General features: G+C 36.3%; 1 protein-coding gene across 5 annotated transcripts in view; it reads left to right on the top strand.

Annotated features, from left to right (window-relative positions):
* Positions 1-25,269, top strand: part of ADGRG6 (adhesion G protein-coupled receptor G6) — a 166,460-nt gene that overhangs the window by 107,408 nt on the left and 33,783 nt on the right. For all 5 annotated transcript variants that reach the window (XM_063443614.1, XM_063443613.1, XM_063443611.1 and 2 more), the window contains 10 exons: positions 8,873-8,961; positions 10,361-10,413; positions 12,372-12,428; positions 14,074-14,130; positions 14,586-14,728; positions 17,478-17,592; positions 17,786-17,847; positions 19,531-19,735; positions 20,797-20,962; positions 23,663-23,803. In XM_063443614.1, the coding sequence (XP_063299684.1) occupies positions 8,873-8,961; positions 10,361-10,413; positions 12,372-12,428; positions 14,074-14,130; positions 14,586-14,728; positions 17,478-17,592; positions 17,786-17,847; positions 19,531-19,735; positions 20,797-20,962; positions 23,663-23,803 (1,088 nt within the window). The remainder of the gene's footprint in view (positions 1-8,872; positions 8,962-10,360; positions 10,414-12,371; positions 12,429-14,073; positions 14,131-14,585; positions 14,729-17,477; positions 17,593-17,785; positions 17,848-19,530; positions 19,736-20,796; positions 20,963-23,662; positions 23,804-25,269) is intronic.

Here is a 25,269-nt window from a genome sequence, read left to right as displayed (position 1 = left end):
CTGACATAGTGCATGTTCTTCAGAGTGGAAATTCCATTGTTCCTCCCAAATCTTCTAATGGATTTCTTCATCATCAGTTGTTATCAGCCAAAGAGGAACTTTCCACAACTAGTTTATTCACTGGTTTAACCAATAATGAAATGACAACTGTTGGAGATACAGCTTCCTCTGAGGACTTTACATCATTTAAACCAAATACAGATGAAACAGTCAAAATTGTTGAAAGACATGATCATATTGTACCACCAACAATTTATGGACATGGGACATATAGTTTGGAAAATGCCAAAGAAGCCAACAACTTTCCCGATCTCTCCACTAATTTAGCCTCCATTATGCTAAGACATAAACATATACATTCAGCATCCCCACAAGAAAAACATGCAGCATTGATACATTCTCACAACTGTGAAAAGCACACCAGTTGTACTTTTGTGAAATCTGAATTTGAGGCTAGTAAATCCATTCCCATATTGCTAACCCCTCTACCAGTAAGTTTACCAGCTCATCGAGCAAATATGCAGCACCACAGTGCCAAGTTTATGCAGGCACTTCTAAATCCTTCTCAAACTGTTGAGGATCAAATGCAGGGACCAGCAAAAAACTCACAAGAGTCAGAACAAGAAATCCTTAATAACGAATTTTTAATACCACTTGATTTTTCTAATAACTTGCAAAGTACAGCAGTTTCACATTCACTGATAGTAAGCACTGATACACTAAATTCACGTTTGCATGGCCACTCTTCACATTATGATTTTTTCTATAATAACTTACATTCAAGTTTTGAGGTGATACCCCAACAAAGCACACCACTGACATCTGAATTAAAACTGGACCATCTGAATTTTCCTTTTGATGGCCCAAATTTCACACCAACTGCAAAGTTGCCATTTGACAGCTCCTCTATGAAAATTCTTTATAGCCCCTATCCTTCTTCTGTTGCTAATAGTGAAGAAAATAATGTGGCAGATGTACAGTTTTCAGGTGAGGATGACTTTTTGAAGGAAGAAAAGCTGTATTTGGTTTCTGTAAGATCTGTAGATGTAGAAAGCATAACGAGCTATTCAGAGAATTTAAATACAGGCATGAACATTTTCCCAACTAAGACAATTTCTTTAAATTCACCTGCAGTATTTAGTTCAAATGACCCACCAGACATACTCTACGGTGGGTTTTCCTCTTGGCCACAGATAATTCCATCTCCCCTCACCAAAGCATATGCATCGACTGTAATTAAAAGTTTTGAATACACAGAAAAATCAAGCCTTTCTAGTGAATTAACTAATGGTGAGGTAGATTCTTCTCCTGATTATGTGTCCTTTGAAAAATGGAACACCCGTTCCTATGTGCCATGCTCTTTAGAAAAGTTATTTAATCTAGGAAAAAATCATGAAAGAGATAACTATGGAGCAACTGCTAGTCAAGAGATTATACAATCTCAAAGTAACTTAAAGAATCCTCAAATGTCTTACTTGGAGCACAATACAGGTCTTCTGACTGAAAGCACTGATAATCACCACTGGGGTTCATTAAAACCAACACAAATATTTTTCAGCAATTCTGATAACACAGATTTGGACCTCAGCAGATATGTTGGAACTCCACCACTAACACAACCCTTCAGTAGTTCATTATCATTTACCTCTGAAATGGATTTCGTGCCAGTAGCAGAGAATGTAGCACTTAAACAAACTCAAGAGGACATTACGAATCCAAGTAGGACATCGCCTGAGTACATTGGCAGTAGTAAAACAAGTATGAGCCAAGGACAGATTTTCTTGGAACTTGGGTCTAATTCCAAACATCACAAAGGAAATGTCAACAATTTTAGGATGTCTGTTGTAAGTACTAGCTCATTTGTAAGCTCTGAGTGGTATTACTGGATGATCACAACATCAGTTTTTCAAATGGATAATTCCGCTAGCTATACACAAGCCTATCCTTTTGTTTCACTAGTTGGGTACTCAGATACCTTAGAAACTCACTCTTCTAGTATTAATAAATCAACTGAAGAAAACATAAAAAACAGTCTTCATGGGGATAGCTATCTGCCATTGCATGCACCTGAAATAAAGGAAGAGTCATTCAACAAGACTGCGTCTCAACATGACATTGACCATCAGCTACTGAATGCAAATATTTGGCCTCCTGTAGTCCTGAATTGTTCCTGTGGTTCAACCATTTCTATGGTCTGTTGGTGCGGAGAGGAGGTTAACAGCAGTATGTGAAAATATGCAACTAGTGTTAGACAGTAGTGAATAGTTGGGCAGCTGGTGACTTTACAGCTCTTTTTGGACTTCGACCTCTATCATTCTTCAAGCAAATCAGTTGGAGTTTGATGGATGTTTTAGTTCAACAGCCGTTGGAAGCCTTGCCCTTCAATAGTGCTTTAGAACAAAAGTATTTAGATACTGACTATGCAATATCATATTGCTTCTGATAGATATTTATATAGCTGCAATGTTGATTATAACTTAATATGTCTAACAATAATCATTAGTTTGTTGGTGGATTTATATGGGGCATTTATCTAAGTGATTTATTTTATTTTATTTTTATTTGGAACACCAAAACATTTTCCCCACCCACTTCTATTTTTTCAAGCTGCATAAATTAGTTGGATAATATTAGAGTTTTCACAAGAACTCAAATAAATCCCCCAACTTCAAGAATAAACATTTCTAACTGTTTTTTTTTTATTAGACTCTTAAGAGACTGCAGAAACTTGAGATGATTTATTTTAAATATGCGTTCTGTTTAAATTAGCTATTGTTTGCAAATAAGCAGAGGCCTACCCAGGTGTTAAACATTCCTAGTGGGTGGTGATTTTAGGAGTATATAAGGGTTGTTGTCATTAGCTTGGTTGCTTCATCTAAGTGTTGCTTCTAAGTGTGTGTGGTTGGAGATATTCTGGAGATAAACTGGAGGTAATCTGAGGTATTCAGAAGGATAAATTAAAAGTTAAGATTTGTTTGATTTAAATTATTCGCCTTATTGGAATGGCAGACTTAGTTCAGTGTAATAGTTGCTATGCATTTGTTTCACGTTCCACTTTTTGGAGGTTTGGTTGTTGTCTAATCTGTAGACAGTTCTCTATCTTGCGGCAGGAGATTGTATTTTTGAAGTCTGAGATTTGTAAATGATCTGGTAAACAAACTCAGGCTGGAACTGCTGCAAAGCCACTGCCGCAAAGACATAATAGGAATGGCAGATGGATCACTGTAGGATCTGGTAGACTTAGAGTTGTGGATAAAAGGCATATTGCACAGTCTGTTGCTCTACATATTTCATTTTCTGCACTTTCAGAGTGTAATGGTGTTATGGAGACAGGCACTGAGGGTAGTGGTGTTGTGGAGAGAGGCACTGAGGCTAGTGGTGTTGTGGAGAGAGGAACTGAGGCTAGTGTTGTGGAGAGAGGCACTGAGGATAGTGGTGTTGTGGAGAGAGGAACTGAGGCTAGTGGTGTTGTGGAGAGAGGCACTGAGGCTAGTGGTGTTGTGGAGAGAGGCTTGGAGACTATGGTGAGGCCCAATAGAAAGCAGTTGTTGTTGGGGGATTCCATCATAAGAGGTGTGGAGATGGACAATGGTGGTCTTGTGAGGTGTCTTCCCGGAGCTACTGCTCACAGAGACAGGAGACGTATCTGTAATATTGTTAAGCGAGCAAAGCAGGAAGGGGAGTTGGATGTACTTGTCCATCTAGGGACAAATGACTTGGCTTGCAATGAGGTTTCAGAGGTTAAGGAAGCTTTTAGTGTTTTTGCCAATGATATACGGCAGGTTGCTTCCACACTGTCATTCTCTGAAGTTCTGCCTGTGCATAACACTCAGAATGACAGGCGGATGCGTATTAGGGACTTTAACTTGAGGCTTGGTGAATGGTGTCGGGAGCAAGGATTTGGCTTTATTTCTCATGGTAGCTCTGTTTGGAATGGAAATAAACTGTACAAAAAAAGATGGTTTGCATCTTTCTCAAAAGGGAACAAATGTTCTCAGTGAGCAGTTAAGAGGTTTTGCTAGGATGTATTTAAACGAGGAGGGGGAGGGCAAAAGGGTGATAAAACATCAATCCAATTGTCCACCAAAACAAGGACAGAAGGAGCCTGTAGCAAATGTGTTAAAAAATGATAAGCTTAGAGTCATGTCTACAAATGCTCGCAGTTTAGGGAATAAGAACTATGAACTTGTATCAATAATGGCAACTGATAGTGTAGATTTAGTCGCTGTTACTGAGACATGGTATAATGAGAAAAATGACTGGGACATAGCAATACCAGGGTACTCTTTATATAGTAAAGACAGGGAATGCAGAAAAGGGGGAGGGGTGGCCCTGTATGTGAAGGATAGCATAAAATCTAGCCTAATAAAAGTTAGTGAGGTGAACATAGAGTCCGTTTGGGTTACATTGGAATTTGGTAATCACACAGTAATTCGTGTAGGTGTGATTTATAGGCCCCTAGGACAAGTTGAAGAGTTAGATAATCTACTAGTTGAGTAAATAGCTAAAATGACAATGAAGGGGGAAGTTATCATCATGGGTGACTTTAATCTTCCTGATGTGAATTGGAAAACAAAAATAGCTGCTTGTGCCAGGAGCACACATATTCTAAACTCCCTACTGGGATTGTCTCTAAAACAAGTCGTTGAGGAGCCAACTCGTAAAGAGGCCATACTAGATTTAGTGTTAACAAATGGAGATTTGGTATCCGATATTACTGTAGGTGAAAGTTTAGGATCCAGTGATCATCAATCAGTGTGGTTTATTATAAGAACAGTGACTGAGTCACACCACACAAAAACAAAAGTTTTAGACTTTAGAAAAACAGACTTTTCTAAAATTAGAATGTGTAAAGAAGTCATTATCAGACTGGAGCAATTTAAATGGCGTCCAAGAGAAATGGGATTATTTAAAAGTTGCACTACTGAAGGCAACAGAAAATTGCAGTAAAAAAATGTCAGTAAAAGCAAAAAATTCAAGAAACCACTGTGGTACTCCGCAGATGTGGCCAAAATAATAAAAAACAAAAAGTTAGCATTTAGTAATTATAAAAAAAAAAAACAGAGTGAGGAAGACAGAATGATCTATAAGATTAGGCAGAAAGAGGCTAAGCAAGTTATAAGAGCTTCCAAATCACACACAGAAGAGAAAATAGCACAGTCAGTAAAAAAAGGGGACAAAACTTTTTTTAGATACATAAATGAGAAAAAAAAAGTAAAACAAGGATTAGTTATATTAAAAACAAAAGAAGGAAGGTATGTAGAAGAGGATAAAGGTCTAGCTGACTGCCTCAATTAATATTTTTGTTCGGTATTTACAGATGAAAATGAAGGAGAGGGACCTCAGTTAAGAAAAGGGATAAATGAGTTATACAGAGGAAGAGGTTCTATTTCAACTGTCAAAAGTAAAGACAAATAAGTCAATGGGACCTGATGGAATACACCCAAAGCTATTAAAAGAGCTTAGTGGTGTACTAGCAAAACTATTAACAGATTTATTTAACCAATCATTGATAACAGGAGTAGTCCCAGAAGATTGGAAGTTGGCGAATGTTTTGCCCATTCACAAGAAAGGTAATAGGGAGGAGTCGGGCAACTATAGGCCAGTAAGCCTTACTTCAGTAGTGGTGAAAGGTATGGAAACCATGTTAAAGGATAGGAATGTTGAACATCTAAAAACACATGGATTTCAAGATCAGAGACAACATGGGTTTACTTCAGGGAGATCGTGCCAAACTAATCTTATTGATTTTTTTGATTGGGTAACTAAAATTATAGATCAGGGTGGTGCAGTAGACATTGCTTACCTAGATTTCAGTAAGGCTTTTGACACTGTTGCACATAGAAGGCTTATTAATAAACTGCAATCTTTAAGTTTGGATTCCAATATTGTTGAATGGGTGAGGCAGTGGCTGAGTGACAGGCAACAGAGGGTTGTAGTCAATGGAGTATATTCGAAGCTTGGGCTTGTCACCAGTGGGGTACCTCAGGGATCTGTACTTGGACCCATCCTCTTTAATATTTTTATTAGTGATATTGCAGAAGGTCTTGATGGTAAGGTATGTCTTTTTGCTGATTATACTAAGATATGTAGCAGGGTTGATGTTCCAGGAGGGATAAGCCAAATAGCTAATGATTTAGGTAAACTAGAAAAATGGTCAGAGATGTGGCAACTGACATTTAATGTGGATAAGTGCAAGATAATGCATCTTGGACGTAAAAACACAAGGGCAGAGTACAGAATATTTGATAGAGTCCTAACCTCAACATCTGAGGAAAGGGATGTAGGGGTGATTATTTCTGATGACTTAAAGGTCGGCAGACAATGTAATAGAGCAGCAGGAAATGCTAGCAGAATGCTTGGTTGTATAGGGAGAGGTATTAGCAGTAGAAAGAGGGAAGTACTCATGCCATTATACAGAACACTGGTGAGACCTCACTTGGAGTATTGTACGCAGTACTGGAGACCGTAGGATATTGATACCTTAAAGAGAGTTCAGAGAAGGGCTACTAAACTGGTTCATGGATTGCAGGATAAAACTTACCAGGAAAGGTTAAAGGATCTTAACATGTATAGCTTGGAGGAAAGACGAGACAGGGGGGATATGATAGAAACATTTAAATACATAAAGGGAATCAACACAGTAAAGGAGGAGACTATATTTAAAAGAAGAAAAACTACCACAACAAGAGTACATAGTCTTAAATTAGAGGGACAAAGGTTTAAAAATAATATCAGGACTAGATGGGCCAAATGGTTCTTATCTGCCGTCACATTCTATGTTTCTATGTTTCTTCCAGAAGAATTCCATAGGTTTTACTCGCATTTGCTCTGCAAAACTGATTTTTAATGTACATAATTAAACATTACTTAACATTTATAAACAAGTGAATTTGTTTTCACCCATGTTTCATTTATGACTTTCTGTTTACAATTTTTGGAGCCATAATGAGCAAGAATATAATAATTTGCTGTGCTCCGTTGCAGTGGCACACGTCTAAATGACTTTTGCATAATTTAAACATACAATTTTTTCTACAGTAAGAGTTGTAAATGAAGTTGTTTCTACATTGTGTGAGAAATCAGGTCATGTAGACCGGGGTTGATACATGTAAGCGTAGAACTGGCGTCAATTTTTGTGATGTCTTAACATACTCAGTAAACATGCGTGACTTAATGTCATTTTAAGCCTTGAGGTAACATTCTGAATTGAGAACTTAATTTAACATAATTACAACCACAATTTAAATTTTACTTTACAGAAGAGGGAGAGGGTTCTCGCTTAACTCTTTAGTTACTTCTGAATTAGAAAGATAAAAAGTAAATACACAAAGGAAGGATAATTTGAAAATCTCTTCAGTTCTTCAAATAATACTAATCATTAAAAAAACTAGACTTTACTCCCAAGATGAGAGGCAGAAGGTGTTGACAAGTTATAGGAAAGAAGATACTTAATTATTATTTTAACTGTGGGATCAAAACATTTGATGGATGTGTTGGACAGAATTTAAACAATGTTTATGGTATAGATAGCATTAATTGTCCATTGATTGGTATATGTATATGATAATCACATAAACATTTTCTATTAAACAGTGAATGAAAAAATATGCATATTGGGACACTGGCACATTCATACACATTTTTTATATTTTATTTTTGTACGCAGCCTCCTGAGCTTGTAAAATTGTAAAAAGTAGTCTAGTCTCTTGATAATATTCACAATATGATTTTGTTAGTGCCACCTAGTGGTAGGTTTCAAGCCTAATCATATTGACCAATTTGAAACACAAGTGAGATTATTTGCCAACGTCTAGTGCACCTCACCATTGTGCAGTTTAGGAAAAATCTCTAAACTCAATTTGGCCAAAGATTGCAACTCAAACTTTCATTAATGACAATTTGCGGTTAAAGAAATAAACCTCAAATGTGGATATGTATCGACCATTGTATTGATACAGAATTGTCCTGGAATTGCTCAAGCAGCAATGAGGAAAACACCTAAAATGAAATAAATAACTATATATGTTTAAAAATAAATATTTTAATATTCAGGGATAGTAGGATGCCCCCCAGTAAATCCCATGTGCAACATTTGAGGTTAGTAAAAATAAGTTTATTTTTCTATACCTTTATTGAATCCAGTAGATGCACTGTTTAGTTAACCTGTCCGCAGTTCCCAGTAATTCACTCACCTGGGACAGATGCTCTACTCAGGTGGATATTTATTCTGGTGTATGGGATTTATTCTTATCCCAGACGCATAGGGCAGTACCTGTGATGGCATGGATGTTAAGTTGCATAAATTAGTTGACCCACATCTTGGTTTAGTTACTTGTTTAGCAGCAATCGACAGAGTTCCATCTGTTTAGTCTGCAGCTTAGCTCTTTCTCGGGAAGTTCTGCTGAAAATGCTTGTGTAGCTTGTATGCATCCCATATGGATTGGTCAAAATTGATATCAGGAACAGCGGCATATTTGAAGAGCTGAGTTAGAGCTGCTCTACTAGGACACTCTGAGAGCTGAGAACGTATGCAGTGTTCTCTCTGCACCATCAACGTAATAGAGTTATAGAGTTGTTATGGTCATTTAGGTGTATCTGTTTAGTACCACCACTTCCATGAATGAAAATCTCTAAAATAATACGTTAGACTGAGCTTTTTACTGTCACCCAAACAATGCAATGATATATATTAAAGACAACCAGCATTCAGGACATTATTTATGTTAACTGAAGGTCGGCTACAGTGAGAACTGTAATACTCCATGGTGGCGGGTCCTACTTACATAGGAACCAATCGTAGAAATAACACTAACTGTTTTTTTTTTCTGAACTCACAATATTTTAATATTTGTTTTGTTCTCCTATGCAGCTGGGACATTTTATAGGATTTCCATTCAAATTGAGAAAAACAGTAATGCCAATAATGAAACATCAGTGCAGAATCTTGTATACAGTTGGGTAAGTACTATTTGTATTTATATTTATTCACAGTCTAATTGAGGAGCATCTTTAAGACAATAATGCAAATAATCTTAGAACATTAGTGTTTGAAATAAGCTACAGACAAAGTAGCACTTTCACCATTACAAACTACCCACCCTGTGTTGATCGTTTTAAGCTTTTTGAGCATGTTTTTGTTTTATACAATTAAAAATGTTTGTGGATTGCAGGAATATTTGATGTGATTACTATGAAACCCCTATCTTTGGTGCCATTTTTACTTCAATCATTACATAAATAAATTTATGTCCATTTGTGTACAATTAAAGCATTATATGATCTCAACATAAATACACCTGTTTCTAGAAGGCAATCCGAAGTATTCATCCACAAAGTGCTGCTTAATTATAAAGGCCCACTAGTGCAGCCCAAATTTATTAAAAGAGCATTCAAAGTACAGACGTTTTGGGACCCCTATCCTTATATCAATGATAAATGCCCCTGTCCCTTTATCAATTACAAATGCCCTCCATTATAAATGCCCTTGCAGGGCATTTATCATTGATAAGGGGACAGGGTCCCGAAACATATGTACTTTGAACGCTCTTTGAATAAATTTGGGCTGCACTAGTGGGCCTCTAAAACTAAGCCGTGCTTTGTGGATGAAACCTTTGGATTTCTATATTTTGCTTGCTGTTGGGGCTACATCAGCTTATACACAATAGCTGCACTAGGTTAGACTATTTGCCTTTTGGTATTGTGCTATACCACACTCCTAGATCATATTTTTGTTTCTAGAAGGCCCAGAAGTTTTAGAGAGTCTATATCAATAAATTGCATCATGAAGACCATGAGGTTATAAAGTTATATTCGGTATAAAGTTCTGGAGAAGCACCAATCAAAAACTTAAAAAACTTAAAAACTTAAAAATAAAGAACTGTGATGCTAAATAGAGAAGGCCTTCCACCAGTAAAGGGCAAAGGAAGACATTAATCCAAGATGCAGCCGAGAGACCAAATAGAACGGTAAGGGAGCTGGGGGGATCTTGTCCAAGGGGTGAATACCTGTGCACTGTAAATTCCAAACTACATTATTTAATATGTTTTTTTGAGTCAGCCTAATACACGTGATACAAGTTACTGAGTTTCTTCTCACCGATACTTTATAATGATCCCTAGTGATTGTGCAAATGCAGACAGCTTTGGAGTGAACAGACAATACGTTTGGAGGTCAAAATATCCACAATTGAAATCCACAATTATTTTAATATTTAGTATTTAGTATTATGTTAACATGTATTGCTTTCCAACAATTTCAAAATATATATTTGTTGTACAAATGTGAAAAGTGCACCATTTAATAATTAATGTCATTACATTTGCTAATAATATCATTTATTTATTTATTTATTTTTAAGTTAAACCGAACATTCCAAAACTGGAACTATACAGTCTTTGTAGTGAATATAAGGTAAGTAGTTCTCTTGAACAAATAGTCAATAGTGAGCATATTTGTTACTTGATTAGAACTTGTTACTAATAGCTTACTTTGCAGCAAGATATTTGTAAGATAAATATAAAGCAATTTGGTAGACCAAGATAAAGGGACACTATAATCACCAGAACAACTGCAGCTTATTACATTTGTTCTGGTGAGTATAATCAGTCCCTTCGGGCATTTTGCAATAAACTCTTCCTTTTCAGAAAAAATGCAGTATTTACATTACAGCCTAGGGATAACTCCACTGGCCACTCCTCAGATAGCTACTAGATGTGTTTCCTAGGGCAGTGCTGCACACTGTACAGCACTGCCATTCAGTGTATCTACCCTCTGCATAGAGACAATGAACTTTCCTCATAGAGATGCATTGATTTAATGCCTCTCTATGAGGAGATACTGATTTGCCAGGGCTGTGTTTGGCTCTGCCCCTTATCTACCTCCTTGACAGTTTCAGCCACTCCTATGAGAAAGCATTGTGATTGGCTCAGAACAACACTTCTGATGATGTCAGCAAAGCAGGCAGGCATCAGGGGCAGAGCCAGCAGCTGCAGACTTGCAAAAAGTAAGATTTTACTATATTCAGGGGGTAAGTGGAGCCAGGGAGGCTAGATGGTGGTTTTAACACTATGGGGTCAGGAATACATGTTTGTGTACCTGACCCTATAGTGTTCCCTTAAAATAAAATGTACTGAATATCACCTGAATGGCGCAAAGCATACTTTGAATTCATGTAAATTGAAATCCTCTCATAATTGATACAAATTACTCCCAAATTAGTTTAGACTTAAGTCTGAATAATTTAGGAATTAACTTCTGAACTAGCCTCAGAATGATAACTAGGTCTGATATCTGCTTGTCCAGCCAAGAGGTGCATAGTTAAAGATAAATACATTTTAGGAATAGACAAGGAATTATCAGGACACCATTTCCATCCATATGGGTATTGCTTCAAATGGACCAAGTATGTGATAGATCACAACCAAAGAATAACACCAATGTTATGCAGTAATATTGATTTTTTCTTGAACGTGGCCCTAATTCTGAAGGCCCCAACTTGATATGTTTTGATACATTTTTTTAATAATATTGGATACACTTTTAATATTATTTAATATATTGAAAAATATTGATATGTTTGATATATATATATATATACATTTTTATCTATATAATATATATTTTTTGATCTTTTAAATTTATTTTTTCAAAATATTAAACTCTTATCCAAAAATATTAAATTGAGGCCTCAGTTGGCTTCCTGGGCATGTTAGAATGAACTGTTTTTATTGGCAAATCCATTGACACATGGCTGAACTTGCCATCAACCTGGTTGTGGTGAATTGAATTGTATTCAGTTTCAGTAAAGAGTTCCTGAGAACTTCATAGTCCCGTGAACACCCAGTAAAGGCCTCAATTTAATAAGCTTTCCTACTGATTCAATATCATTGGAAACGTTTTGAAATTATTTATCCAGAAAAATTCCCAAAGACTTTAATGGTGACTTTTGCAGATTAATAATTTGGGAGCTTTTTATAACAGTTGTGAGTTATTTGTAAATCTTGTTATGGCCTTGATTTAATGTATAAGCTATATATCGTTATTTGATATTTTGAATACAAATAATTTTACATTTGTAACCAAAAATATTGCAACTTTTGAAAAGATTATCCAAAGGTATTAAATTGAAGCCCAAATCAAGACCAACAATTCAGCAAGTGTTTAACCCTTCAAGGACGCATTCCCTTTTATTCCAGAAGTTTGGTCCTTAAGGGGTTAAAGTAGGGGGCAAGACTGGAGCTGAGCTTTAGCAAACTTCTATAGCAACAATTGGAGCTACAACTGTAACTAGTAAACTGATTGTACAGAGCTGACATTTCTGTGCTTTTAGTCACAATTTAGGAACGGTAATATATATTTTCCTGTTCCAGCATTCAGCAGATTAACGACAGACATGCTCGAGATGTTGAAAATTTCATTATCAAAAGGTAAAGAGGAGCATTCTGTTTGGATAAAGTTAGAAGCTACAATATTATCTAGTTTATAAATTGCAATCTCCGTTGCTATGATTTGCTACTTATTGGTTTTGCCCTTGTTGAAGACTATGTTTTTCATTTTAGAAAGATGTAGAGTCTCTACTTTGTCAATTGATCATACTGTGTTAAAATACAGTAAGATATGCTAAAGTACACAAAAACAGAGAGATCTTTCCTATTACATGTAAAATGAAATACAATGTTTATTTTGCACATTGATTCATTCTGTTCAAAGGCCAAAGAGTTAAAAAGATTTACCATGGAGGATAATTTCATATTATATATTAGGGTATTTTCTCTCATATTTGTATTATTGATTTGATTACACCTGACTGTTAGAAATAGACACATTTACGTACTACAAATAATCTGCATCTATACTACTAAAGGGCAATTGTTGGCACATTTTAATGTCTTACTTTTTAAAACTTTATTACATTTAATGATTTTAAAAAAAAATGATATTATTATATATAAATATTATTATTATACATAAATAATTATATTATTTTTTTGGAGAATATTTCACATTTTGTTTGACTGACTAGCCATGTTGGGTCAGATTCTACTGTTCTTTGACCAACTGCTGCTCAACTTAACTTGCCTGCTGCTGCAAGTCCACACGCTACAATTACGGCAGCAGGCAAGTGAGGTTAAGCAGCAGTTGGTCAAATAACAGCAGAATCTGATCCAAAATGGCTGCTGAAGCAGAGAAATAAATGAACATTTCTCAGAAATATGTAAATACATCATTAAAAAAAATAATAATAAAGTAAAAGGAACACTATAGTCACCAGAACTGCAACAGCTTAATGTAGTGGTCCTGGGTAATATAGCCTGCCCCCGCAGTCTGAACACTTTAAATGCTGCCTTTTCAGTCATCTAATCCTGCATTCCAGCACTATAGTGTCAGGAATACATGTTTGTATCCTGACACTATAGTGTTCATTTTAGGGGACACTCCACTGCCAAAATACATAAATCAAAATCTATGTTTTTAGATATACCCCAAATGAAAATTTGCTTGCATTTAATTATACATTTTTATCATTGAAGTTATATCTCAAAATAGTTTGCAAAAACTACAGTTCTGTTGTCTGTCGCTTTTGCAAGCCTTCCTTCTTGAACCCCACCCAGACTTTGTGTGTCTGTCCAATAACATACTTCCTACTGCAGCTCAATGAGAGGTATTTGCAAAGCAGGTGCTCTGGGCAATTGCTGTCTCTTGAGTTCAGTATAACTAAGCTAAGCAAACCAGGAAGTATCAGGATCTGTTTTTTGCTTTAAAAGCCAGGGGGTGTAACCAGTATGAGTTATAAAAAAAAAGTGTCAATTTCTATTGATATCTGCACTATTTCCAAACTGAAAATAAGAGGACACACTCTTCACATATAAAGCTTTTCGACAAGATCAAATGTTTTAGGGGTCTGGAGTGTCCCTTTAAGTTACCCTAGATGTAACAAACGTAACAAAAAAGTTGAATTAAAAATTTGATAGCAGTTGTCCTTTAATAAATATATTAGATAATGGGCATAAATCATACAGAATACCTGCATCATTATTTCTGGTCTTCTAATTATGTTCTACTATTTTCTAGCATTCAGCAGAATCGGAGAAGGTTCTCCAGGGATGTGTCAAGTAGCAACAGTCAACGGTAAACATATAGAAAACATGTTTAATGTGGAGAGTCCTATATATAAATCCTCAGTGACTTTCTGTTCACCAATTAGTTAAATCACTGGAATAATTATCATAATATACCAATTAGGAACCACACTCAATCCACAGAAGCTAAGGGTGCTAAACCAGGCCATGGGCCAGCACAACCCCAACAATGGTGCACCCTGTACTTGCATTCCATGAATAATGTGTAGCTCAGCCAATATCTGGATATTCTATCCTTATCTTCTCAATGTATGTATTTGAAAGGATGCCAAACTCCAAATAGATTGAACAATTTGTAGTTACAAGTCTAAAAACATGTTGAATTTCTTCTTCATGGTTTGAGTAGTAATAACAGACAAATTGTGTCATATATTTGGGATGTACATTATTTTTATTTGGGTATAAAGTCCTGCTAGTGTGACTCTACATTTGTTTTTATTGCAGATTTTCTGTTTGGGCACTTTTAGTGTACAACAATACTAATAACATCACGTTACAAAATGAGACAATTTACCAAAAACTTACAGAACAAAATACAACATTGGGAGATGAACTTCAAGTGATGCAAGTAACAGTTTACCAAGTTGGTAAGTTTACTAATACTTCCAATAAAGAAAAAGAAAGTCACGATTTATTATAACCCAGGATTAAGCAACAGAGCAAAGTCTCATTGTTTTTAACCACTATATTCTAGGACTTGGGGAGAGTTATAAGTAAAACTGAAATTGAGAATGGTAATATTTTTGGTACTTCTTTACATAGCTCCCAATTGGCCCTATTTAGAAGGAAAAGTCCCTATTTTGGGCCCAAATCCCTCTTTGCCTCTTTTCCATGCCAATGGCTCTCTGTTCTAGAAGCTCCATATTGCTTATGTGTTTCTGTGTATACCAGAGCTCCACAGCAATAATCACAATAATGTGTCTGTAAACTACAATACATGTGTTAAGAAAATAATCTGTTCAAATAAGATACATTGACCTTGTTCTATATTACATTTGTATTGCATAGATTGTTATTAGTAAGTCCCCTACAATCTGTTTTTTTGTCCATTGGAAATGTTTGGAGGTATGTCCTTAACCTCCCAACATGTGTCAATATAATTTTGTGTGTATACTGTAAAACAGACTCTATTATCTATTGATTTTAATGAGCCTAAAAGTGGTAGAAACCAAATCTTAAACAATAAAACAACCAAATCTTAAACAATAAAACTATTAAACACCTACTAAACTTTGGTGACAGTGTTTGATCACTGCACTGTTTCAGTTGCCCGCAGGCATAGGGGTCCCACCATGATACCCATGGGCTCTTTTCAAATCCCCTGCTGGCCCATGTGGAGCTGGCCTTACTATCTGCCTTCTTGAGCCTTTAGGAATATCAAAGATCTTCCTCACTGGCCTCCAGGTAGTTCCCTCCATGAGAGGAGAGAGCTGGAGGACCTGGGAGGATGTGTGTTCCTCCCGCGAGTAGGCCGGTCGGCGCCTTGCCGCACAGCCAAAGGAGCTGAAGGCTGACGTTCACTACTCACCACTGGACCACCAGGGCTTTCAGCGTTAGAAAAAAATAAAAATACCTTTGCTCCCTTATCATCTCCCACACACAATATAGACCCTTTGCACCCCTCACACACACACACACACACACTGCACCCCTCACACACACACACACTGCACCCCTCACAAACACACACACTGCAGTCTGTGAATGTATTCAGCATTCTGCTTGTATGTATTGTGTATATATATATATATATATATATATGTATATATATATATATATATGTATATATGTATATATATATATATGTATTTATATATATACAGTTGGGGGCCCAGGACCCTCCATGTTACACCTCCAGCAGCAGGTCCTTTCTCCTGCGGTCCATGTCAGTGTTGCCACGGTTGCTATATCAATGTTGTACGCGGCATGCAATGCATGCTGGAGCATTGGCAACCTGCAGCAGCATTCTCTGCTGTGCCACTTGACCACCAGAAATGTGGTACCTCTGTGTCTGTATATGTGTATCTGTATGTGTGTCTGTGTGTGTAACTGTGTGTGTGTATCTGTTTGTGTGTTTGTATCTGTGTGTATGTGTGTCTGTGTATCTATACCTGTGTGTCTGTGTATCTGTATATGTGTTTGTATCTTAGTGTCAGTGTTTGTATCTGCATGTCTGTGTATTTTTTATGTGTGCGAGTGTTTGTATCTCTGTGTCAATGTGTCTGTATATGTGTTTGTATCTGTGTACCTTTGTGTGACTGTTTCTATGTATCTGCATGTGTGTACCTGTGTATTTGTATGTATGTATGTCTGTGTATCTGTATATGTGTATCTGTAGGTGTGTCAATGTGTGTATCTGTGTGTCTGTACCTGTATGTGTGTCAGTGTTTGTGTCTGTATGTGTGTTTGTACCTTTGTGTCTGTGAATCTGTATATGTGAGTGTGTATCTGTGTGTCTGTATGTGTGTCAGTGTGTGTAGCTGTGCTTCTGCATGTGTGTAAGTGTGTGTGTCTGTGTATCTGTCTGTCAGTGGGCACCTGTGTGTCTATTTATCTGTATGTGTTAGTGTGTGTATATGTGCATACATCTCAGCATCTCACCAACACTACAAATACACCCCTGCATTCAAATGTCAACACTATATACAAACACACCTCTGTATTAAAACACCACCATTATATATAAACACACCACTGTATTAAAAAACCACCATTATATATAAACACACCACTGTATTAAAAAACCACACTGCACAGAAATGCACGCCTGCATTCAAATGCCAACACTACATACAAACACATCCCTACATACTCCATACAAAAACATGCTTACATTGAAACACACAAACACTGCTCAGTGCTAAATACATTATAAAGACATAAAACAATATACAAACATTGCTCAGTGCTAAATACATTAAAACATTTTGCGGGTGGTTTTTACATTTAAAATTTTGGAGGGAAAAGGGGAGTCAAACATATGATCCGCCCGGTGCCAAATGTTCTAGCTTTGCCCCTGCATGGGCTCTATTACGTTTGTATAAACAAGCAAAAATAGTTGCTTTCTATTTGTCTAAATAGTTAAATATGACTAAATACTAATGAATTCAATAATAATGATCGCATAATGTTAGATATAAAGGATATTTGTATTTGCTACAATAGGGAGACATTTAATTGTGAAATCTTTAGATTAAACAAATAATAATCGTACAGTGAGATAAGCAGTGAGATAATTTTTTTCAGTTCTCACTAGGACTCTGTCTTTCTGAGGAAATAATTCTTGGTTTCAGTTTGTTATCATACTCAATGATTCTATATCTGTATCCATTTAAGAACAATGTCAAGCTGAGGAAAGTCCGTCAACTTATTTCTGGCCTGCTACAAGACCAACAGTACTTCAGAGTATACCTTGCCCTACAAGTACAGGAAACTTTGCCTCAAGGATGTGGTAAGTTATATCCAATTTGACAATTTGCAATCTCTCTCTTTCTCTCTCTTAAACATTGCTTCATAAAATACAAAACTCACAACCAAAATGAACAGTTTATTATTAACTTGATGAGCTTTTCCCTAATATTTTTATATTATCTATGTATGAAAATGTAGCCCGTTTGTGCTCTAAAATATTTTTTTTTCTGTAGCTTTTTAGGCTCATCAAACTATAATTCTTATTGGGGCACTCCTGATCTCTCAAACTGCACAGGTATGTATAGGAAAACCTTCATGTTTTGGTTTAGTTAAATGAAACATTGATAATTAGACAATGCTACACCTTTAGGCACCCCTGACAAATTCACGTGGTTTGTTGATTTTTGTAAGTGGAGAGCAGTTAAGAGAAGAGATAAGTTAAACTACATATTTCTTCTGATTTTAATCCAGTTAAACACAGTTGCTATTTATTTGCTAAATCTAACTGTTTAAAAATGTTTTTTTTTTTTTAATCTGTAAATGTGACATGCAAACGTTTGGCCCTGCTGTCAGTCAGTATTTAGTAACAATGCATTTGGCAGATTTATAGCCTACAAACACTTCCTGTAGTCACCAGAAGTATTTATATTCTTTCTTTCGGAAAATTCCCCTCTCTTTTTTAGCAGAATAAAGCCAGTTCAGAAGGGTTGTCTTTCATGCACTGTATGCTGGTTTTCAGTAATATTCAAGCCCAGAAGCTGCAAAGGCCATTCTAAAATCGTAATGTTTTCTTCCTTGAACAAACGTATAGTTTATTTAGAGGTGTGCTTTGGATGATTGTCTTGCTAGATTTAGAATATCGAACCATTTTGAGGTTCAGTATCTGCACTGACTGTATACATTAGAACCCATGATTTGTTGATGTGTAGTACTACTTTTACTATATTCCACTCAATCTCGATTCCACTCAATCCCAAGGAAAAACAAATTCACTAAATAGATGCAAGGTTCATATGCTTTTTTCTCCAGATATACCTTTAGTGATTGCAGCTAAAGAACTACATAGTTCACTGGTATCTAAATCTTCATGTAGGTCAATTTCAGTGATATCGGGGTATTTATTTGCTTTCCTGAACAGTCCATTTGTTCTATTTGATACTTTTCTGGGTCTGTCAGATCTTTCTGCGAGTTCAACAATTTCTTTTAAAGGAACACTGCAAGCACCACTGTAGTGGTTATGGTGTTCGGAGTGACTTGGTGTGCCATCTGTTTAAGTAGCCAAAACATTGTTAAATGCCCTTAGTCGGGAGCTCAGAGGAGCTGATAGTATTTGTCCACTACAGAGGTTGTGGTGACTTTGTTTCACTTAGAACAAAATATGTTATTTGGTCAGGATGCCAAAATATTTGTATGTAATTGTGAATGCACTGAATTTCCTAGTAAAAATAAAAAACATAATAAACTATGGCATAAGAATGATTTTTCCAACAGTGTTCTTTAGGTCCCACTTTAGGTCCCACACTACCCATGAAAATAAAGCCCTCATACAGCACTACGGAACTTGTTGGTGCTTTATAAATAATAATAATAATAATAATAATAATAATAATCATAATAATCTTCATATACATGTTTTTTTTTTTTTTTGCTGGAAGGTGACCCTTCATCACTGTTGATCTAGTGAGTTAGCTAATGTGTTGTTTATGTTAGTATACTGTGCTGTGTTTTCAACATTACTATCTGCAGAATGAGCAAAACATGATGGATCATTTGCCATACTCATTCTATAAACATTCTCACCATGTCACAGATTAAAAAAGACATTTGTGCTGTTTTAATCACAGTTCTTGGATCCTTTGTAGTTTTGAAGGCTTTTGGCACACATATCTGCTATACCATTGAAATCTCAAAAGAATAATGATTGTAAAATAAATAAATGATTCACATTTTTTTTTTCTTATGTTATTTTTCTGTGCAGAAACTGCAGGCCAGTTAGCAAATGAACTCCTAAATTTAACTGCTCACGGTGAGATGACGCAAGCAAAAGTTGATGATGTCGTACAGAAACTAAAAAAAATTGTCAACGGCCCCGACATTGATATCTCTCTTGGTTCAACTGTTGTTCTTGTCTTTTCCAACATCTTAAATAGTTCCGACAATGCTTTATCAAAATCATCTTCTGAGTAAGTAAGCTGCCAAGATTTATGTCTGTAAAAATTTTAAACAATTTATTGTTAAGAAATTCATTGTTTGCTTCTCTACTATCCATCCCATAATTTACAAGGAGGGAAGAGGTGTTCGTTCATCCATATGAAATTTCTATTAATTTATGACGAATGAATGAATAGATGAAATTCCCGTTTGAATGCCCAAGTGTTTAACTGGGCATGCACAGGAATTTCACAGTGTTATCTAGTGTGGGCAGATGACGTGTCCCACAGGGACTTCATCAACCCACTTAAAGATGGCGGCGCCCAGGACCTAGGTCCGGGCAGAAAATAAAGATTAAATAATATGTAATATGTGGGACTTATGGGGCATTTGGGGGTGACTAGGGGGACAATTAGATGTAGTGGAGTTGGGAGGGGGGTTAAAAAACAAACTGGATTCGGCCATGACAATGCCGCTTTAAGAGATCGAAGCACTGAAAGCTATATTTATCTTAAATGGCTTAGTTCTCATTGACAAAAGAGGAAACATTTTTTTTTTTACTTAAGAAATAAATTTAAAATGTAAATAACTAAAAAAGAAAAAAGGAGAGCCTAGATATAAATATGAGGCACGAATATAGGTAGAAAAAAATGGGGGGTAACCCCTAAATGGTGAATTTATATGAATACAGAAAAGAAAAGAAAAAAACTACCATAAGGTGTCTCAACATTTTGGTAAATATAGTCACAATGAAATGAGCATAAAAATTAACTAGTTATTTTTTATGCTCATTTTTTTGTGACTATATTTACCAAAATGTTCAGATACCTTATGGTAGTTTTTTTCTTTTCTTTTCTGTATTCATATACATTTAAAATGTAATACAAGTGGTAAAAAAACGAATAAAAAACACAATATATCGTCAGATATTAGTAAAAATGATTTAAAAAATAAAATATGCCAAATCTTACCTAAATGCCATATATGCGAAAAGGAATTATTACAAGTTTGATAAAAATGCTGTCTATACAAGTTAGAAAAAAAAACATTTTGTACTATTTCTGTTTTACATGACCATTCTTGTTCTTTTCAGGGCCTTAAAAACAATTGAAGCTTTGGCACTGAAGCTTCAATTCACAGGACCGTCTTTCAGTATTGTGTCACCTAACTTGGCTCTCGGGATTTCTAGAGTAAACTCTACATCATATCATGGCTCCTCATTCAGCGTGGGTTCACAGAGCAATAGTTCTGATTTTGAGGTAAATATTAAAATTCTGTCTGTCTGTCTTCCTGTATATTTGTGCGTCTGTCTGTGTCTGTCCACATCAGAGTGATAGTTGTAGTCTGAAATTACGTTCCCAATTTGCCAACAGCCTCGAGAGCATGTGCTGTGATTTATAGCAATACATAAATATACATTTTAAAACTATTTAATATCGATAATCATATTCCTAACACGAATTTTACTTATTAAACATGTACACTATTGTAAGGCCAAATGTTTAAAATTCATGAATAGACTATAAAATTTACCCATGTGGCCTCATAACTGAATGTAGACTACAATGTTGATAATCTAGTGTAAATCCCTCCTGTGAATTGTACGAAATCACAATGTGCAAGAAGAAAAAGAAACTGTTTATGCTGGATATCAAGAGTACACAAAAGACATTTGTATTTAAATCCATGCTTTGAGTTTTTACTTGCAGTTTTCTATCCTTCTATTGTTCTTACTGAAACTGAACATGCCGATAAGACCTTTACTACTCATGAGAACGAGAATAGAAGATTACAGAAGAATAGGGTGCTTGAATTCAATAAAATGTTACCAATGGATCTAAAGAAATTCTTTAACTCTGTTACTGGTTCGTTATCAGGGCCGGAGCAACCGTTAGACATTCGCAGCGCTGTAAGAACAATTAGACATTCGCAGCGCTGTAAGAACAACTCTTGAGCCGCCCCCAATGCAGGGCCGATCCTCAAGGCACCCGAATGTGGGGGTGCCGAGCGGAGCCCTGTAACAGGGGGGCCAGGAGGTGACCATCTGACCACCTCAGGGCACCCCAAAAGCTGTGCTAGGTAAGGCAGAGTGGGCACCTGCTTACCTTGATGGCAGGTGCCTGCTCTGCCAACAAATGCCGGTGACCAGAGCAGAGGGAGATGGAAAAGCCCGGTGGCGAGGGAGTCTGTCTGTCTGTCCTCGAATCCCTTCCTTCCTCCCTCTCGCACCCTCTGTGATGCCGGGAGACGGAATATGATGTAATTCGGGCCCCGGTATAATAAACAGCGGGCGGGAGGAGTGAAGAGCTGCCCCACACTGGACCCCAGGGAGGTGAGTGTTTGACTGTCAGTGAGTGTGTGTGTGTCAGTAAGTGTGTGTGTTTGACTGTCAGTGTGTGTGTGTGTCTGTCAGTGAGTGAGTGTCTGTCTGTCTGTCAGTAAGTGTCTGTGTGTGTGTGTGTGTGTGTCAGTGAGTGAATGAGTGTATGTCTGTCTTTCAGTGAGTTTCTGTGTGTGTGTGTGTCAGTGAGTGAGTGTATGTCTGACAGTAATTGTCTGTATGTGTGTGTGTGTCTGTCAGTAAGTGAGTGTATGTCTGTCAGTGAGTTTCTGTGTGTGTGTCAGTGAGTTTCTGTGTGTGTGTCAGTGAGTTTCTGTGTGTGTGTCAGTGAGTGAGTGTATGTCTGTCATTGAGTGAGTGTATGTCTGGCAGTAAGTGAGTGAATGTCTGTCAGTGAGTCTGTGTTTGTGTGTCTGTCAGTGAGTGAGTATATGTCAGTGAGTGAGCGACATGAGGGGGCGGCAAAATGAATCTTTGCCTAGAGCGGCAGAAATCCTTGCACCAACCCTGTACGTAATGTAGTGCAAAAGACTGAAATGTGATGTTTTAATTTAGCCTCAATTTGTAAAATGAGTTTTACTTTTTAAATGCAGCATTTATTAATACATTTTGTAATCATAAATTGTACAGAAATCTTATACAATTCAAGCTGAACTGATCAAGATGTCCAGGTTGAAACCTTGGGCTCTTCCTCTACAAGAAGACCTACTGGTTCAAGGGGTCGTTCATATGGGTGGTATACCCTAAACCCAGAATAAACTCAACGCAAAAACACACAAACCACCCAAACATGGAGGACATGCACAGATTAAGAGAGCTAAAATGTTTACAGCTCACTTTGAAACTGTGGGCGCCCACCACTTTGGGGTGGTTTGTGTGTTTTTGTATTGAGTTTATAGTTGTTATGGTTTTATGAGTCTTTAGGTACCATCCTTTTTTCTGTGGAACTAATTTTGAGTGTTTTGTCAAATACGTAGCATTAACCACTCAAAACCTGGCACTTCTTAATTAACTTTTGCATCATCCATCCGAAGCATATGCTGATGACAGATTAACGCGGCACTAACAGCCTATCACTGTAGTCTAAGGTTGGACTGTTAATGCAGAATATAAATGAGTTTATTTATAAATGATATTGTTTGTTTGTGTTACACATATCAGTGGTACCAGGTTTGCAATGAAATAAAAAGATGTGCAGTGTTTCAATGAGTAGGGTTAGCTTACGTGCAAGTATAATCTTGTGAAATTCATAATAATTAGATGTATACTGAATATTTTGATGTGTGTCTCTTGAAATCCTTGTATGTTAACTTTAATGTTAATATGCCGGACTGGAATAAGCATACAGCTGTAAAAAAATGTCAACATTTCAAGAGGGTCCATATAATCAGTGATTTGTGGTCTTTTATCTGTAACTAGTACTGGTTATAACTTGTGCTGTGATAATGATCTCTACTGCATATAGCTAAAAGAAAGATAAGAGTGGTAAGAACTGATTTTAGTTATCAGCAGAATAAAAACTGTGCACTTTAAAAAAAAAAATATGCACTTCAAGCTGCTTTACCTGGAAGGCATTTTTTAATGGTTTGGTAAATATTTTTTTTAAATTTATCAACAGATTGATATGGAGAAAAATCAGGGAAACCATCTGGCGTCTGTTGTGTTGCCTTCAAGCCTATTGTCCAGCTTAAGTCCCAGTGACTTCTACGCGATTTCAAGAGCTCAGTTTACATTCTTTAATAAAGTTGGTCTTTTTCAGGCAAGTCACTTGTATGCTAATGCACTGTTACTTTTCATATAAATGTTCATCATTATTATCACATGCCTAAATCAAAACATCTTAATTATGAAGTGTCCTGATTTTAAGTATAAATAATGTGATCTTGAAATATTTCGTTTGGGAAACTGAGATATTATGAGATATTAATAATCAAACTGGGAATTTTGTAGAATTTTCAAAGGAATGGCATATTTTAAGACACCATGCCCCAAATAGAAAATGTATGCATTCAAGGTCAGATATTTTTTCCTGAAGTTTGCTATTCTATTATCAATTTCTACATTTTGTGGTTTCGTGAACTACACCCGACTATCTACTGAGTGAATCTCAGTAACTAGTATTGTTAATGAGTTGATATTTTATTATTTATTTCATATGTAAGTGAAGTTGTTTAGATTGATTTTTATGGAATTTATAAATATGAATTATCTTTTACCAGTATGTATGCTCATGTTATTTTTTAATATTACCTTTTTGTTCGTTGTTTTTTTTTTTTTTATTGTGCATTTTTTAAATCAAATAAATCATATGCAATTTTCTTGGTAGTGAAAGGGTTAAACAAAGTTTCACATGACGTTCTAGCCTTCTTAAATGAACCTTAAAGTATTAGGAATACAAATGAGTACTCCTAACGCTTTAGTGTCCTGATGGCTGTTAAGGTGCCATACCCCCACCTGTAAGATGTTAAAGGGGTATCTTACTTACCTTTTCTTCATCGCCGGTCTCTGTGGTGAAGCTCTGCCTCCTAGCGCTACGGAATCTGTTGGCGCTATATAAATTGCAATAATAATAATAATAATAATAGACTGAGATTATCGAGATCAATGATCTATGACAGTCTGATTGGGAGACTATTGCACATGCATAGCAAAACGCTGCTCTGTGCCAATCAGATATAAATAACAAAGTTTTACTCTATTCTATACTCGCTATTTCATCAGAAGCGCCACTGGTAGCTGTCTGGCAGCCACTAGAGGCATTTAAACCCTGCAATGAAAACATTGCCATTCTACGGAATGGCAATGTTTTTTTTACTTGTAGGGTTGAAATGGGGGTCACATGGCACCAATACCACTTCATTGATATGAAGAGTTCTGGATGTCTATAGCTTCCCTTTAAGAAATGTACAACATTTTAAGCACAGCAACTTCTCATAAACACACTAACTTTCCTGTACAGCTAAGTTTACTTTAAGATTCTTAAAAAAAATGTTGCTGCCTTTGCAGTTCCAAATGTTTTTGGAAGTAGGACAGGCTGGAAGTGTTATAAATTAGAGTACAGTAAATATATTTTTTTTACGGGCATCCGTTTTAGCAGAGAAAATATTCGCTTTCCCATTTCATCCATGCACTTTTTTTCCCATAGCCCATCAGATTAGAGAAGTTATTCTTCATAGGAAGTGATCTAACACTATTGTAGTATGTTTGCACCAAGTATTGTTTAGA

Source organism: Pelobates fuscus, chromosome 2 (assembly GCF_036172605.1).
Source record: "Pelobates fuscus isolate aPelFus1 chromosome 2, aPelFus1.pri, whole genome shotgun sequence".
Taxonomy (NCBI): domain Eukaryota; kingdom Metazoa; phylum Chordata; class Amphibia; order Anura; family Pelobatidae; genus Pelobates; species Pelobates fuscus.
The sequence above is the reverse complement of the archived record's forward strand: the minus strand, read 5'-3'. Positions and strand labels throughout refer to the sequence as shown.